This window comes from Lepidochelys kempii, chromosome 1 (assembly GCF_965140285.1).
Source record: "Lepidochelys kempii isolate rLepKem1 chromosome 1, rLepKem1.hap1, whole genome shotgun sequence".
NCBI lineage: Eukaryota > Metazoa > Chordata > Testudines > Cheloniidae > Lepidochelys > Lepidochelys kempii.
Genome location: NC_136380.1, coordinates 288,041,889 through 288,060,749, shown reverse-complemented (window position 1 = coordinate 288,060,749; position 18,861 = coordinate 288,041,889). Strand labels below are relative to the sequence as shown.

Sequence of the window (18,861 nt, the reverse complement as noted above, 5' to 3'; positions counted from 1 at the left end):
GACTGAAGCATAAGTTCTCACTTGCCAAAGTCTCTTAAAAATGAGACAACAGTCTTCTAAATTATTTAGTCTGTCCTTCAAACTTAAAACTAGTGAGTCTCATCCCTCCCTCCACATATGGCTAGAAGACAAAAAGGCAAAGATAGAAGAGAAGCAGGAGGAATAATGTGGGAGTGGAATTTGAAAAACAGGTTGGAGAATAGCAAGGACCTATATTCACATTTCAAGAGGTGCTTAACATACTGCCATGAAGATGATGATGTCCGATTCCCTGTCCTCACTGGTTCAGTGAGAATATCCCTCAGGGTCAGGGAAAAAACCAAATGGCAAATCACTGGGACCTAGCATGTAGTGTTGGTGATGGTAGTCATGGTGATGATTATTAGGATGCTTGTCATTGTGGTGATAGCTCCAGTCTCTGTCACTCTCAGCCGGCTTGCTGCTGTGCTCATCTGGGTAAGTTACCACATGTTCCCACAGAAATAACCAAAAGTCCCATCAAACTTAAGTATTTTCCTTAGTCCATGTTTGTACTGGGGCTGTCAAGCGATTAAAAAGATTAATCGTGATTAATTGCAGCCACTGTTGCAAAATATTATTAAACTATTTTTGTTTAACATTTTTACAGTGCAAATATTTGTAATAAAAATAATATAAAGTGAGCAATGTACACTTTGTATTCTGTTATAACTGAAATCAATATATCTGAAAATGTAGAAAAACATCCAACAATATGTAATAAATTTAAATTGGTATTCTATTTAAGTGTGATTAAAATGCAATTAATCATGATTAATTTTTTAATCACGATTAATATTTTTTTTAGTTAGTTGCGTGAATTAACTGATTAATCGGCACCCCTAGTTTGTACACTTTCTTTCATTTTGTTGCTGTTCTATCTTGTAACCTCACCTAAAGCTTTGAAAACTCCAATGAACAGTTTTAATTCAAACTGTTTTTTATGACACTTTTTGGCTCTGTTCTGTGACACACACCCACCCACCCACACAGCTGTCTTAAGTTGCTTGTAGGTTAAAATTATTCTGCTGCTTTTCACCCACTTCGGACAACTTAAAACTTCAGTCCAAGTTAAGGTTTGACATAATAAGGTTTAGGGAGAGAGTAGGATACGTATTTTAAGAGTGAGTGAAATTTTGCATCCTTCTCATTAGATTAGAAAATCATGTACATCCAGACTTCTACCTTTTTAGAGGCAAATCTGTCATATCTAAAAGCTGAGTCGTTTTTAATTTCTAGAGCTACTCTGTTTGTATCCATAAGAAATAATCATCGAATGAAGAAGCTTTAAAGCTCTCCTGACTGTAAAATTGCTTTTATTTTTCTCTGTGTTGTGTTTTAGTTGGATGACAGCAATTGGACAGCTGCACTCACACCTCAGCATACAGGAATGTTCACAAACCTAGACCTGTGCAGTGTGACAGAGGATGTCACCATGAGCGCTGTTCTGTTGCGTGAGGATGATCCTGGAGAAGCTGGTGAGATGACTTTGAGCTTTCACAACAAAATTAAAATGAAACAATAATTATTTTGTGCAATTCTTAGATGTATGTTCCACTTCCCTATTGTAATGTTTTTCCAGAATATCCTTGCCTGACCTCCTCCCCCCCTGCCCCCTTCCTTCTACTTGCTGGCTGGAGACAATACTTTGTGAACTTTCTTGTGATTGAAGTTGCCTTCAGGAAACCTGTTAATCATTACTGAGGGAAAAGAGAGTTCCTTAGAACATGGAGTCACAAATAGTCTGTCAGTTCTAGAGATGTAAGGTGTAAAATAGCTGCATCTTACGGCGCTAGGCTCTTTTGGTGTATCTTTAAAGCTTTCTCGTACGACCAGGTCTATAGCAAAAGTTGTGGTATAATTGCTGTGTGACTTAAGATCTGTAACACTGAGAATCTACCTTTTATGTAGTTCACTTCCTTAGTTGCGATGGTAAATTTGCATGACATTCTGCAGGGTGCACATAGTTCATGTAAGTGTCTGCATTTTATTTTCATCATGACTGCACCAAAGAAGAGCTGCAAGTGAGATTTTATTGAAAAATAGAGCTTTGTGTAGTCCTTGAAAATGTCAAATACACATCAGGAGAATTTCTTTCTGTTTTCAGTTTTTCACAAAGTATGGCATGCTATCATGACATTCTTCTTTAATATGTTCTAGCTACTATGAGTATGTACTCAGATTTTCTGCATTCGTTTTTGAAGCACACTTCAACTACTGTTTTTGAACTTGTAGAAGAGTATGAGAATACTTGTAATAACCAGGTAAATTATTGTAAGAATTTCAAGTTGTATTTCCTTTCGTAAGAGATTGTGTTGCTGAAACTGTTTGTTTCTCGTTTCCGACCAGAACTGCTAATCAAATTTTGGGGCCCGTTGGATGTTACAGTTGGAAGGCGTTGGGCATTTTATTTATTTACAAGTAATGTACAAAGTCCTGCTAAATGAGGGTCAACAGTGTAACACTTACCTCCCCTCCCTCCCCCCCCCCCCAAAAAAAAAAAAAAAGCAAACATTCTGGGATGTATCAGCAGGAGTATTGTGAGCAAGACACCAGAAGTAATTCTTTAGCTCTGCTCCACACTGATTAGGCCTCAACTGGAGTACTGTGTCCAGTTCTGGGCACCACATTTCAGGAAAGATGTGGACAAATTGGAGAAAGTCCAGAGAAGAGCATTCAATATGCCCTTCCAGCTTGACTGTGAATCACTCATAACTTCTCTGGGAATGGTTTTCCAACCAGTTATGTATCCACCTCATAGTAGGTCCATCTAGGTTGTGTTTCCCTGCGTCAGTGTTCATGGCTAGTGCTTGGCTTCCTTGCTTTTTTTGCCTTTGCGCCTCTCTGTTCTTGTCTGTTCTCACTTTCTGTGTTCTCACACACCTGTTCACAACACCCAGTGGAGTGCCCCCACTATCCACCTGGTGCTAGTTTCTGGGCGAATTCTATTAGGCCTTATTTTAGGTATGTCCCCATAAATGTTTCTGAGAGCTATCTTAAGGGAAGGGTGCGTTAACACATCAGTTTGAATGAGGTTTTAACTCCACCTGTAACCAGGTTTCACCCAACTCCACTCCCCCTCCCCCTACTTGCTGAGGGGGGGTTGTCACCCACAGTTTGGGAACCGCTGATACAGCTGTTAAAATGATTTCTACCCCCTAGAGGCAGGACAATTCAGTCACTGCAAAACAATTGCCTTACAAGCCTTTTGTCTGACCTGGGCCATATCGTGAAAGGGAATTTGTAAGACACCTTTCCTGGCATGATGACACAGTTACCGTTACTTGCCCTAATGAAATCCAAGCCAATTATTAGCTCATCCACTGTTTCTGCCACCAAGACTTCTTGTTCAAGTTCCAAAGTCCAGTTTTTGGATGGGTGCCCTTGCCCCCATCACTGTCTCCATTAAGACCAGTTAGGTGGTTCAGTGTTCGATCCCTGATTCCCTAGCCTTTTAAAAACGTCTGGTTTAATAACTTTGTTTTAGCCAGCATCAGTCACCGCTGTGCTTGATTTATGGATCCCATTATGCATGCTAGCCGGACTCCAGTTATTGTTTGTGTAACTGCCCATATCTAACCAAAAACTTGCCCTCCATGAAGGTTTATTCCCGTCAGCTTGGTGTTGACTCCTATTTCCTGAACAATGAGAGGCTTTCACTAGACACTTCAACAGTCTGTCTTGCCCTGTGTTTAAATTTATAGCAAACCTTTTTTTTTTTTTCTTTGTGGCCAGTTTTAACACATTACCAGCATTTAACTGAACTGTTTCCTTTAATTTTTTTGTCATTGCCAGTTTACCTTCTTTTACAAATCAAATTTATCAGTGTTTGTAGTTGTTCACTAAGATCATGAACCAGATTAGAATCCCCTCTTTCACAGAGCCATGATTACAAGACACATGGTGATCAGCTTCTATCTTCCTTGCTAGTGGTTGTTTCCTCTTATCATGCACTGCTGCAAGGAAAGATTCAAGTTCTGTGGCAATTTCACTTGATCTGCAAGTCCAAGTCCAGCTGCATCTATCAACTGGTCCATCCATCAACTGGTCCTGGAAGGCCTCATTGGTGTCTTGGTATGCCAAGATCACAAGTCCCTGCTGGTCCTCTTCTAGGTCAGGTGGGGTTTCTTCTTTCCCTGTCCTAGCTCTTATCTGTGCCCTGGCCTGCTCAGCTTGATGGCGAACTCCAAACTGCGTGTCAAGGGCTTGTACCAGTTCTGGATAACTGTTTTCTGGGATTAAGTTGTGCACAATCAGAGCTTGAGCACTCAAGTTGGCTGCTAGTAATTCTCCTTTCTTTCCCTCTTACCAGCTATTCTTTTGATATATAATGTTGAAGTGAGCCACATAAGCCTCCCATGGAGTCATTACCTCATGCTCCATCTTGGTTCAACAGGAAGACCAGCTCACAATTTCTTTTTGGAAACTGGTAGAACCCTGCATGGATACAAAATTCATATCTACGGATGTATATCAGTATCTGTGAAGCTGCAGGGCTCTACCAGGAACTGCAGCAGCGAAAGCAGCAGCATGTCGGGACGCCACTCCGAGGAGCCAGCACCCTGCGCTGGCAGCTCCTCTGGCATTGCTGTACTGCCCCCACCCCACTCACTGGGACAGGCACCAGGCTCTCCAGCATCTGTCCCTGGTCATTATAATGTGTGTGAGCGGCTCGTAAGCCCCCAGACACAAGTCCCTTCCACGCAGTGGCCAGCGTCTCCTGTCCGGGGGCGTATGAGCTGCTCTCACACACTAGCATGACTAGGGACAGCTGCTAATGGGCAGAGCTGAGTGGTACAGCCGTGCCAGAGTTGCTACCAGCATGGGGCACTAGCTCCTGGGAGCAGCGGCCTGACATGCTGCTGCTTTCACTGTTGCATTCCCAGTAGAGCCCTGAAGCTTTGAGGATACTGATTTTTATATCCTCATCCACGGATATAAATTTTGTATCCATGCAGGGCTTTAGAAACTGGATCCTGCTTTTGACACCAGTATTGCCCCTTTTCTACCCAAATGTGTAGTCAAATGTCAGGGCCCAGTGGTGGTCCAGGTGGAGGTAAAAATTGATGGAATCTGATATTCTCCATGATGCAGTTTTGTTTATTTACAAGGAGTATACAAAGTCTTGCTCCTATAAATACAGGATGAACCAAAAGCAAAAGAAGCAGTTTTTTAGCTTACAGCCCCAAACCTCTTTCTAGCGACCATGAGACCCAAAAATGCTCTTTAGCTTTTCCCGCAGTCACACTGTGCTCACAGGTTAGCACTTGGCTTCCTTGCTTTTTTTTGCCTCTGTTCTTGTCTACACGCACACGTTTCTAGGCAGATTCTATTTGGTCTTATTTTACGTGTGTCCCCATAAGTGTTTTACGCAGCTCATAAGAGGGACTTAATACGTTTCCCTTCAGTTAATGAGTTCTGATGCTTAGAACTGACAATTTTCAATTGTTCAGGCAGTTGGGGGTAGGCTTAGGCCATGTACACCCTACATCTTATCCCGACCCAAGATATGTTGCTCAGGGGTGTGACTAAGCCGCCCCCGAGTGATGTAAATTACACCGACCTTATCTCCAGTGTGGACAGTGCTATGTTGGTGGGAGAGCTTCTCCTGCCGATTATAACTGCTGCTGCTCACGGCGGGAGAGCTCTCTGCTGTCGGCCTAGAGCGTCTGCCCTACTAGTGCTACAGCAGCAAGCTCTACAGTGTAGCCGTAGCCTTAGTGTTTCTGCTCCCAACTAAAGAACTGAAAAGATCCTAGAACAAGCACCTGTCTTAGGTAACAGAGAGTACTCAGGGTAATGCAAACATTACCTTAATGGCTTGAAACGCAATAGAAAATGGATAATGTATTGTATATAATTACTTACATCAGGTGAATATACTGGGAAAAATAGTTTACCGAGCTACTCCTGGACAGCAGAAGTTTTCAAAGACTGCCAGTGTTCTGTGGCTTCTCAAGCAAGAGATGGTAACCTGGAGGCTACTGTCCTCACTTTACAGGTAATTTTTTTGAAAAGTATGTCGGTTTTTTTTTTGCAGTGAGTTAGTAACTTGGATGTATAGACTACCGGATTTATATTCTGCATGGAAAAATAGTTAAGCAGCTTTGTTTAGTGTAAACATGCTGCATAAATGTTCTTAAGAGTCAAAATTGACTTGTCATTGCATAGGTATTAGACATGAATGCTAGACAGATCAGTGAGTGGCTTCTTCATTTCATTTGTATTTGTAGGGAAGACTTACAGTGGGAGACGCATAAAATTTCAATATTTTTTCATATTAACTATTAATAAAACTTTGTACTTTTGTCTCTAGAGATAGAATACAGTCTGCTCTAGAAGATGAAACAATGTTTGAAATTGCGGTAAGCTTCATGCTATAATGAGCCCTTTTATTTTGTTTAAGGGACAACTTTTAAATCTAAATACACTTGTCTTCATTGTTTGCAACCCAAATATTGTACCACTCAGAACTTGAAAGTAAAAATGAATGTAAACAAAAATTAAACTGATTCGATTTTCATTGTCTAAGATGAGATAAATAAGACCGAACTGCATAAATTATTAAAAGTTAATCAGATTAAATGTTCATTTCTGAATATTAGTAACACAGGAATTGGTTTAAAATATGATTAAATTGCATTTCTATAACCACTCCATATAAAGATGGGAAGTTTGTTCTAAGTGGTTATCTGTCCACTTCTCTTAAGCTCCAGGGTGTTTGCAGATAATGGTGTTTCTATTGGATAGTCAAGAGTTGAGAATTTTGTTCCATCTTCAAATAATTGAATGATATAGGAGGCCTTGGGATGTTTAGCATCTTGTCATCTTGATTTCTCTTATGAAGGCAGACTGAAGAGTTTTGAAAAGCTTTCTTGGTCTATGTCTCTCTTTGCTCTTTTTATTACAAAACAATGTTTGCAGCCTGTGCTGGTAAAGACTAAGGGGAGTAACTTTTCTTTTGTAAAATTCAAACTACATAGTCTTTGACATAAAATATCTTCAACTGATACTGCTTTAGTTAAGGAGGAGAGGCCTATCAATATTTCTAAATTTAACTCTACCAAAAATCAATCCCCTTCACCCTGCTCCACCCTCCCCCTTAAAAGTCCTCCAGCTTTTAGCAAGAGCCTCTTCTCCTGCTTTTGGTGAGGGTTTAATGGAAATTAGATCTGTCTGGGAAAGGGGAAATGTTGAGTTGTGCTGACCATTTTTTCATTTTGTAACTTATGGCAAGGGCACTTAAAACCTTGAGTTAGCACCCATTTTTATTTTTGTATAAATCTAAAATAAATACTCGAATAACCTGACTGGGATCCAAAGTATACCAGTATCTTCTACTGTTATCTAATTTGTAACATGTCACCTATGGACTGATTCTGCTATCTCATGTTTAGATGCAGTGGTGAGCTGGAGCCGGTTGGCACCAGTTCTCGTGAATGGGTGGTTAAATTTTGAAGCCGTTTTAGAACTGGTTGTTAGCCCGCTTCCCTGCAGGGGGCGCTGAGGATTTGATGGGCTCTGGCCGGGAAGTGATGTAACTCCTCCTCTGGCCACTGGGGGCGCTGTGCTGCGGGAGCCACGTGTGCTGCTGCCTGGCCCTGGGCACAAGCCCTGGTGCTGCTGCTGCTCCCCCAACCCCTGCCCCTGGGGCTCCCGCTGCTCCCTGGTGGGTCCCTGGCTGCTCTGCTGGGCCTGGGCTGCCTTCTGCTGCTCGGACTGCTCCAAGCCGCTCTCCCCATGAGCACCCTGCCCGCAGCCAGCCCCTGCCTCCAGCCACCCCCGCACCTTCTGCCCGCACCAGCCCCTGCCGCACCCCCTGCCCTGCCCGCAGCCAGCCCCACGCCCCTGTCTGCAGCTGGCCCCATGTCCACTGGTGCCCTGCAGTTCTCAGGGCAGTAACCCTGCATGCCTGCTTCAATGAGGGGGGCATGGAGCAGCTGGGACCCACACATGTGCACACCCTAGGGTGACCAGACAGCAAGTGTGAAAAATCAGGACAGGGGGTGGGGGGTAATAGGAGCCTATATAAGAAAAAGACCCCAAAATTGGGACTGTCCCTATAAAATCGGAACATCTGGTCACCCTAGCACACCCCCAGGGAGTGGCGGGGACCCACACATGTGAAACGGAGCTCATTTCTAGTTCAGGCCCATCTTTTTAAAAAAGAACTTTAGGAAGAGTTAACACACACCTGTATTTTCCCGGACAGGTCAGGCTTTTTGGTTCTTAAATCGCCGTCCAGGAGGAATTTTTAAATTTTAAAAATTCGTCCCGGGAAAATATGGATGTATGGTAACCCTGTTGGTACAAAAAATACATACTGGGGCACATCCCTTAAATCAGAACTTTTTTATAGGGAACCGGTTGTTAAGATTTTGGCAGCTCATCACTGGTTTAGATGTAATTTTATTTTACAGCATATGAAAATATATCTTGATATAATGCATTATTTTTTTCTAAGCTACCAGTATAAAACTTGTAGAAGGTCAGTGGATATGATATTAATTTGTCTTCCCTGAATTCTCTTGTTTTTGCCATTTACATTCTGACACCTAAGTTTATTTTTTAATAAAAAAATAAAAGCTCTTTCTTAAATAGGTTCTAAATGCTAGCGAAAAGACGGCTGTAGGCATCTTGTTTCAGAAAGACTCATTGGTTCGACAAAGCCAGGTATGATTTAAAGATGGAGAAAGATTTGGGAGTAGATAAGCTAACAAGCTTTAAATATTTGTTTATACTCCATTATAAACTATAACAAATGCTATGTAGAGTATTAAACTGCTTCTAGCACTATATATTTCTCTAAAATGGGTTTCCTTGGTTATATAACCTCATTAGGGATTGTATGTATGGGTCTTTTTGTGACGGCAAAAGTTGCTTAGTTTCTGCACTGATGGAGGCCAGATACTTGAAGTTAATATGAAAAGGGCAGAGGATTAGGAATCTTGAGAGCTATCCTCATCTGGCATATCCTTTACTAGCCAATATATGGAGCAGAATAAGCCGCTAATCAGTATTGTAACAGGAATGGCTAACAAAAGCTGGGATTGAACATGCAGTCAGTCATGCTTGGTTACTTAGGAAATGAGGCTGCAGTGATCTGGACATATATGTACATCTTAGGATACACAGATAATGAATAGGCCAGGATTGGGCTGGGAGGCTGGTATTATATTTGTAACAGGCGTGTTTTAAAAAACAGCTTAATTTTATATTCCAGCTGGTGGTAGATTGGTTAGAGAGCATTGCCAAGGATGAAATTGGAGATTTCTCTGACAACATTGAGTTCTATGCAAAATCTGTATATTGGTGAGTAATTGAATCATCATTAAGGGTCATGCAGACGTTTTCTCTTGTATTATGTACACTGCATGCTTCCTACAAGTATTAAAGCAAACTGGTTGATAGAGCTGTTTTAAAAACTTAATGTTAGCTTTTAAAAAGCTGGCAACGCTTTTCATTCTTTTTTAATTCTTAGAGTTTTTTGGTCAACTGTTGACATGGTGACTTTCCAAAAGAAGAGAATTCAGTGCATTTCTTTAGGGAAAACAAAAGTGGTATAATGTGAGTGGTTTTAATTTAACCTAGAGGCAAATCATTAACTTCACTTTTACTTATTTTTGTGAGTAATATATGTAACGGACCAGAATTGATTTGTCTACAGTGGCTAGGTTACTGACACCACTGTGCTTGCTAATTTATGCAAACACACCTGCCTTTATTGCTGCTTTGTTCTACCCCTTTTGTCTATTTATTCAATTGCCAAAATCCCAGATTGTAATTTTTCTCTGCCAAGGGACTGTTTGTGTAGTTTATTCAATGCCTAGAGTAATAGTACTGTAATCACTGTTTGAGGTCATTAGGTACCACCACAATAGAAATAATTAATAGTTAGCCACCTGGTAGTCATTTTATTATTTAAGATGGATGAATTAGATCACATTTGTGTGTGTTAATACAATGATCTGTCCCTTCACTTGCACCTTATTATTTCTTTGCTCAAGTCCTTGTCGCTGTTACTGAGTCTGTAACACCTTGGCAACAATAGTTTTTGTCATATTCATTCTCAGCAATGGGTTCAGGTCAGAAAATACCAAATCCCACCATGGATTTTAAATCAGACTTGAAAGGCTAATGATAAGTTTGGGAATGCTGAAATGAACTGAGTGTGCAAGCCTGACTTTAGAATTTAGAATTTTAAAATACAATCTAGTTTACCACACTGAAACGATTCCCTTATTTGAATGAATGAAACAACTCTCGGTGAATTTGATCATATATCAGTTGGTGGTTTACTTTCATGTTTTTAGCTGAATTATATTTACACAACAGTATTACAGCTGGCAGGCCTCAGGGTAAACTGTAGAAATTGATACACTGAGAACCCATCTTGTGAAAATCAAAGTACCCATCAGTTTGTTTTGATGTGCCATTTTGGGAAAAAAACATTTGATATCTTAAATGTCTCTTTAAAAAGAACATTTCTCATTGCTTTTAGGGAGAACACTCTACATATTTTGAAGCAGCGACAGTTCAGCACATACATTGGAAGTACTCGTCCCCTGGTAACGGAACTAGTAAGTATAATTTAAAATGAGGTTTGGCTTCATAGTAGGTGTACATTGGATTTTTGGGGTAATTAGTATTTTTTTCCTACCCAACACAACTTCCCCAAAAGTTCAGGAGTTTCTGTCTTAAAAATGGAAAAACTCCTGTAGCAGATTTTTTTCATTTTCATGATAGCAGCCCTGAACGTCTGGGGAAATTATGTACACTATCTTTATTGTTCTGGGCATCTGACTTTAGTCCATCATGGATATTGTTTTTCTTTCCACCTTCCCCTTTTTTCAGCAGAAATACTTCTTAGCTATTCATTGAGGTGAGTGTCTTTATTGGTACTTTTTTTTAAAGTGCCCAAAATGTTAGGTGCTTCAGAACAAACACTATCCCTACCCAGAAGAGCAAATAATCTTGATTTAACTTGACCCTACATGTGAAAATCATAAATCAATAGGGATAAAGGAGGATGGGGTGGATTAAGGACAAGTGGCAATAAAATAACATGGTTACTCAAACTATCGTGTTGTGCAAGTGCCTTTCTCGTTCACTTTTTAAAATTCATTTTTTTATTTTAGTTACCTTTGCCCCTTCGCTTAAAACCTCGTTTCCAAAAACCTTACAAGAATAATTTGTGTGACAAAGGTTAGCTTGATTAAACAGATTTGGGGAGGGCATGCCAAATGTAAGGGACAGATGCTCATGGAGCAAGGTAATAAACAGGGTACAGTAACTCCTCACTTAAAGTCGTCCTGGTTAACGTTGTTTCGTTGCTGATCAATTAGAGAACATGCTCGTATAAAGTTGTGCAAAGCTCCTGCTTTGTCCACTGCTTGCAGGAAGAGCAGCCCGTTGGAGCTAGCTGGTGGGGGCTTGGAACCAGAGTGGACTGGCAGCCCCCCTATCAGCTCCCCGCTACCAAAAGTTCCCTGTTCGGCAGCCGTCCAGTAGGCTGTCAAGTGCCAGCAGTTCAGCTCTCTCTCCCCCCACTGCCATGTGCTGCTCCTGCCCTCTGCCTTGGAGCTGCTCCCAGGAGCCTCCCGCTTGCTATGCGTGGGGGGGAGAGAGGGGGGCCTAATGTCAGGGTGTCCCCCCTCCCCCCGCTCCTGCTCCCCACTTATCACTTCTCCATAGAGTGGGGGTGGGACACGACAGGGTTCAGGACGGAGGGAGCTTGCTGGCCGCAGCTGCTGTCTGAACTTCCTGATCTAAACATGCAGTGTACTTAAAGCTTCTCTCACCGCGTGTGTGTGTCTGTCTCTACCATTCCAGTCATGCTGCCTTGTAGAGTGTGAGGCTACATTAACAACAATATGTTTTAACCCTTGAGGGCTCAGCCGAATGCTAGTTCATTTAGCAGTAGGATGTTCCCTGGGAAATATCCTACTCTCTTCCACCCTCTAACTTCACCACCTCAGCCAAGCTTCACAATCATCATTGCTGTGTACAGTATTAAATTTTGTTTAAAACTTATACTTTGTGTGTGTGTGTATATAAATAAATATATATAATAGTTTTTTGTCTGGTGAAAATTTTTTTCCTGGAACCTAACCCCCCCTATTTACATTAATTCTTATGGGGAAATTGGATTCGCTTAACATCATTTCGCTTAAAGTCGCATTTTTCAGGAACATAACTACAATGTTAAGGGAGGAGTTACTGTATCAAGGATGATGTGATTGGAAGTGTCATAAATATAAAGGGAAGGGTAAACACCTTAAAAATCCCTCCTGGCCAGAGGAAAAATCCTTTCACCTGTAAAGGGTTAAGAAGCTAGGATAACCTCGCTGGCACCTGACCAAAATGACCAATGAGGAGACAAGATACTTTCAAAAGCTGGGGGGAGGTAGAAAACAAATCTCTCTCTGTCTCTCTGTGTGATGCTTTTGCCGGGGACAGAAGAGGAATGGAGTCTTAGAACTTAGTAAGTAAGCTAGCTAGATATGCGTTAGATTATGATTTCTTTAAATGGCTGAGAAAATAAGCTGTGCTGAATAGACTGGATATTCCTGTCTGTGTGTCTTTTTGTAACTTAAGGTTTTGCCTAGAGGGAGTCTCTCTGTTTTGAATCTAATTACCCTGTAAAGTATTTACCATCCTGATTTTACAGAGGTGATTCTTCTTATTGTTACTTCTATTAAAATTCTTCTTTTCAAGAACTGAATGTTTTTTTTCATTGTTCTTAAGATCCAAGAGTTTGGGTCTGTGGTCACGTATGCAAATTGGTGAGGATTTTTATCAAACCTTCCCCAGGAAGTGGGATGCAAGGGTTGGGAGGCTTTTGGGGGGGAAAGATGTTTCCAAACGGGCTCTTTCCTCATAAAATAAGCCCGGTCAGATGTTTGGTGGTGGCAGTGGAAGTCCAAGGGCAAAGGGTAAATAGTTTGTACCTTGGGGAAGTTTTCACCTAAGCTGGTAAAAGTAAGCTTAGGAGGTATTCATGCAGGTCCCCACATCTGTACCCTAGAGTTCAGAGTGGGGAAGGAATCTTGACAGGAAGAGTGGAGAAAAACAGTGGGGAATATGAAAGAAGGCCATGTCAAATTTAGATTTGGGCTGTGTGATGTAGAGACCTAAAAGTAAGGACAAAATGTTTGTTTGAATTGGATGTGCAGCACTATTTGTAAGCTCTGTAGGCCAGGGCACACTTTCACAAAAGCTTATGCTCAAATAAATTTGTTAGTTTCTCTAAGGTGCCACAAGTACTCCTTCACTTAGCACAATGAAACCCCAATTCTGTTTGGAGCTCTGGGTTCTACCATCCTCGTCTGGTTTCCTCCTATTATTATTTCTTGTATATTGAAAACCAAGGGAGGACTGTCCAGGAAGGAGGAGTAATCAGCTGTATCAAATGCAGAGGAAATCTCAAGAAAGATGAGCATAGGCTTTGAGAATTGGTCAGGAGGAGGTGGTTAGTGGCATTAAGAGCAGTTTAAATGTTTTGAAGAAAGCCGAAAATAGGCTGGAGTGGATCCACAAGAAAGTGAGAAGAGAGGAAGTCAATGTAACAGTTGTAAACGGCTTTCTCAAAGAACTCACAGGTAAAGGAAGGAAAGGAAAAAGTCTGCTATCCGGAGAGGTAGATTACAAGGGGGAAATGTTTGTGGGGAAAGGAGCGAGAAGACAGGGCTTTTGGGAAGGCAAAAGGATTGAAATTGATGAACAGTAATCTCTCGGGCTCAGTGACTGGGGAGGTGAAGAGGAATGTAATGCCAGTTTTTAGGCAGACTAGTCAGACTGTTGTCAACATGAGAAAGTGAGTACAGATGGATTTACTATCATTGAGAACCTTTGAGACATGCATACAGAGGGAAATGTCTGCAGTGTAGGGGATGGAGGATTCATTTTTCTTTCTTTTTTTCTTGTAGGACCCAGATGCCCCCGTAAGACAGAAAATGCCACTCGATGATTTGGATCGAGAAGATGATGCCAGGTTACTCAAATACCTTTTCACTCTTATCAGAGCTGGGATGACGGATGAGGTAAGCCACAGAAACCTGTAGTGTCCTTCCCTTTCCTTCAGACTTGTTCAAACGTTTTAAAAACTGATTTAGTTCAACCAGTACAAACTTCTGTATGGACACGCTTATATCAGTTTAGTTTTCATCCGATTACAAGTGCTGATGTCACATGTTAGCTAAACTGCTATAAAGCAGGTTTTAACTGATATGAGTGTCCACACACTGAATTTAAAATCATGCCTTTAGTTAAACTAGTGCAACTTTGAGTTGAGAGCAGGCATTATGGTAGATAAATTGGACTTAGGGTTGTCAGGCCAGCACATTAGTAGCACTGCTTGGTGCTAAAATGACTTAGTACTGACTGCTCAGTGCTGTATGATACAGTTAGAACATCTGAAAGAGTTTGTAAACTGGGCCTTTCAAAACCATTAAATTATCACGTGTACCTCCTTTTTCACGTATTAGTGCTGTACAAATTTGAAAAATAGCACAATTGATTCTTTCAGGTTTCTGTCTAGTAGTGAATTGCAAGGGTGCTTTTTCTCTTTGCTGATATAATCCTTTAAGAAAGGAAGCCATTCTTAATGTCTACCACAACCAAAACCATCATTAATGATGACTCTGATTTGAAGCTATGAAAATAGCACCTGGATTTCAGGTTTACTAGGAAAAAGATGACTCTACTTCATTTCCTTTTTTCTTCTTCTTCTGTTGTCCCTGGCAAGCCATAAATGCTTCAATAGTCGAATCTCTCTGAAAAACTCATGGATGGGCATGAATAGGATATTAGGAGTTTGTGCTTTTGAACAGCACAAAAGAGGTTACTCTTCTCTTCCATTAATCCTTTGGCTGAATGTAGCTCTGCCTTTTTTTTTTTTTTTTTTTTTTTTTAAATAATACCTTACGTAATTTGTGGTGTAAATTTACTATTGCCCACAAATTTGAGGGGAATTACAACACTGTCACTGTGAGGTCAGACTGCCATGGGTATGTGCTGTGCTCTCAATTCAACAGCACCCTTGCAGTTCCTATCCTGGGTCTCTCTTGGGGAGAGGCTCCCCATTGTGCCAGTGGTTTTCATGATCAATAATTAAATTAAATATTTGTATTAGGCAGCATATGAAGGCTTCCGTGGTGGGCTAGGGGCTGCCAGGATGCTAGGCACTGTACCCATGCATAATGAGGGGGGAAGAAGTTGCTGCTCCAAAGATCTTACAATCTTAGGAACGTAGGAATATAGTCACTTGTTATAGATGAAAGTATTATCCCACTATCCCTAGCTATCAATTTTTTCAGTTTTCTTCCCTCTTCATCAACATTCCCAAAAGTGATCAGTTACTGCAGACTGCAGCTTGAAAACATGACCATTTAACACAGTCTGCCTCACTATTCTGACAATTCTGTCAGTCATGGAATTGATTCATCTGTTAGATAAGTAATTGGGTGTGAGATGAGTAACCTTCAACAGTGTGTGCTTGCTTACAGTCCACAGAAGCCTATTTTTTTTTCCTCCCTATTGCTTTTACTTCTGCTGTATATTCATATAGCTAGAGTAGGTCCCAAAATTGGCTTTGGGGGAAGCAGACTTCTGGAGTAAGACTATTCATGGCATTATGTAGCCTGATTTATGTTGTCAGCACAAAGGATTGAATTTTCCAAAGTACCTGAGAGTTGGGTACCCTCAATCACCTTGGAAAATTGCACCCAAAAAGATGGATTTTAGGCCTTTGCACCAAGGGGCATATTTTCATAAGCTATAAAAGACTTCATCTAAAGCAACTAGAGCTGTCAAGTGATTAAAAAGATAATAAAATACCATTTATTTAAATATTTTTGGATATTTTCTACATTTTCAAATATATTGATTTCAATTACAACACTGAATACAAAGTGTACAGTGCTCACTTTATATTTTTGATTACAAGTATTTGCACTGTAAAAAAACAAATAGTATTTTTCAATTCACCTAGTACAAGTACTGTAGTGAAATCTCTTTATCATGAAAGTTGAATTTACAAATGTAGAATTATGTACAAAAAACAGCATTAAAAATAAAAAATGTAAAATTTTAGCACCTTGAAGTCCACTCAGTCCTACTTCTTGTTCAATCAATCCCTCAGACAAACAAGTTTGTTTACATTTTCAGGAGATAATGCTGCCCGCTTCTTGTTCTCAATGTCACAAGAAAGTGAGAACAGGCATTCTCATGGCACTGTTGTAGCTGGCGTCGCAAGATATTTACATGCCAAATGCGCTAAAGATTCATATGTCCCTTCATGCTTCAACCACCATTCCAGGGGACATGCATCCATGCTGATGACTGGTTCTGCTCGATAACAGTCCAAAGCAATCCAGTCCAACGCATGTTCATTTTCATTATCTGAGTCAGATGCCGCCAGCAGATGGTTGGTTTTCTTTTTGACGTTCGTGTTCTGTAGTTTCCGTGTCGGAGTGTTGCTCTTCTAGGACTTTTCAAAGTATGCTCCACACCTCATCCCTCTCAGATTTTGGAAGGCACTTCAGATTCTTAAACCTTGGGTTGAATGCTGTAGCTCTCTTTAGAAATCTCACATTGGTACCTTCTTTGTGTTTTGTCAAATCTGCAGTGAAAGTGTTCTTAAAATGAACAACATATATGCTGGGTCATCATCCAAGACTGCTATAACATGAAATATATAGCAGAATGCAGGTAAAACAGAGCAGGGGACATACAGTTTTCCTGCAAGGAGCTCAGTCACAAATTTAATTAACATATTTTTTTAACAAGCGTCATCAGCATGGAAATATGTTCTCTGGAATGGTGGCCGAAGCATGATGGGGCATACGAATGTTTTGTATATCTGGCACATAACTACCTTGCAATGTCTGTGACTTTGTAAATAAGAAGCGGGCAGCATTATCTCCTGTAAATTAAACAAACTTGTTTATCTTGGCAATTGGCTGAACAGGAAGGAGGACTGAGTGGACTTGTAGGCTCTGAAATTTTACATTGTTTTGTTTTTGAGTGCAGTTATGTAGCAAAACAAATCTACGTTTGTAAGTTGCACTTTCACGACAGAGATTGCACTACGGTACTTCTATGAGGTGAATTGAAAAAATACTATGTTTTGTTTATCATTTTTAAGGTGCAAATATTTGTAATAAAAATATTATACACTTTGATTTCAGTTACAACACAGAATATAGTATATATGAAAATGTAGAAAAACATCCAAAATATTTAATAAATTTCAATTGGTATTTTATTGTTTAACAGTGCGATTAAAACTGAGATGAATCGCGATTAATTTTTTTGAGTTAATCGCATGAGTTAACTGCGATTAATCGACAGCCCTAAAAACAAGTAGTTAGAAGTGAAGAATATACGACAATGGGTTAAGCCAGCATAGCTCTTGATGAAAAAAATAGGTGGTTGTACTATGGTACTTCTCTTGCGCTGTTGAAAATACCTACTGAAAAGTCCTATATACATTCCCTGGAAAATAAAACCAATGAAAAAAAATAACCTGGAATTTTTATTTTAAGATCCTTTTAGTTTGAGTTTAGACTTGCCAAAACATAAGCACATTAGTTTGTGCAAAGAAACACTTTTGTTGATTAACCATGTTCTAACATCTGTGCATCACTAGAGGAGAATATGTGCTTTTGCTGCCTTGAAAACTGTTGCTCAGAATGTCCTTTGTTGTTTTACAGGCACAACGCTTGTGCAAACGATGTGGTCAGGCCTGGAGAGCTGCAACTCTTGAAGGGTGGAAACTATATCATGATCCGAATGTAAATGGAGGTACCTAGATCAAAATTTATCTGAAGCAGACCCAGAAAGAAGGCATAGGATTTTCTTGTTGTCTGGATCTGTCTAAAGGAAGCACAGCTCTTTGCTGTCATTTTAAGGCCCTTTTGTGTTTTGAAAACACTTTCACAGGTGTATGGTGAGGAGGAACCTTTTTTGTCTTTATACCTGACACCTTATGAATACTTTAACATTATCTGATTGGATTTCTTGAGGCATTGGGAAATGCTGTTAAGCAGTTTAGTCCCATAACTGTGGACAACCCTGTTGCCAATCGGGTTGGATATGCAAAACCAATCCCTGAAACAATTTCTACCCCAGTCAAGATGTATTTCCACCTCTGCCTTGTAGTGGGCAGTGGTCCAACATAGTCGACCTGCCAGGTTGCCCATAGTGTTTTTCCATCTCTTAGCCTGGCAAACCTTTGTCCTTCTGCTATATGTTTTCTAGTCTCAGCACAAATAGTGCAGGCTTGCACCAGGTCTCTAGCCTGTCTGTGGGTGATAGGCCACCCCCTGATATGTGCTTGCCGCACTAACTCATCACTTCCTGTGTGTCCTAGATTATCATGTAACCATGAATATAAGCGTTCCCATTCTACTTGTGTGGTAAAGAGCTGGGCAGCTGCATCGGCTAAATCGTTTAACTGTGCAGCTGGGGTATTATTCCTCTGATGAGCTGAGACATGTCCTATAGACAGGGGTTGTTGCAGGGCATGCTGATATAACCACTTCCAGTATTCCAGTCCCCAGACTGGTTTACCTCCTATTTCCCAGTGGTTATTTTTCCAGTTAGTGATCCACTGAGTGGCACCTGCCCATACTGCATAGGAGTCCGTATATACTGCGGTGGCTCCTGCTTCACAGGCCAGTTTAATTGCAGCTAATTCTGCAAGTTGTGCTGACCCATCAATTTCAGCAGTTAGGGGTGCTGCAGAGGTGTCTGCAGGCACTGCTGCAGCTTTTCCCTTCCATTTTCCTTTGACCAGCCTGGCACTGCCATCAGTGAACCATACTCCCTCAGGCTTAGAAG

The 18,861-nt window shown here is 40.7% G+C and overlaps 1 protein-coding gene across 4 annotated transcripts in view; it reads left to right on the top strand.

Annotated features, from left to right (window-relative positions):
• The window catches only part of NUP107 (nucleoporin 107), a 48,789-nt gene that overhangs the window by 8,058 nt on the left and 21,870 nt on the right, over positions 1–18,861 (top strand). For 3 of the 4 annotated variants that reach the window (XM_073327831.2, XM_073327832.2, XM_073327833.2), the window contains 9 exons: positions 1,361–1,496; positions 2,179–2,282; positions 5,892–6,019; positions 6,335–6,383; positions 8,620–8,691; positions 9,242–9,330; positions 10,520–10,598; positions 13,947–14,060; positions 17,733–17,823. In XM_073327831.2, coding sequence (XP_073183932.1) covers positions 1,361–1,496; positions 2,179–2,282; positions 5,892–6,019; positions 6,335–6,383; positions 8,620–8,691; positions 9,242–9,330; positions 10,520–10,598; positions 13,947–14,060; positions 17,733–17,823 — 862 coding nt within the window. Of the gene's footprint in view, positions 1–1,360; positions 1,497–2,178; positions 2,283–5,891; positions 6,020–6,334; positions 6,384–8,619; positions 8,692–9,241; positions 9,331–10,519; positions 10,599–13,946; positions 14,061–17,732; positions 17,824–18,861 lie in introns of those variants that run through there. The other variant, XM_073327834.2, reaches the window with a different exon arrangement.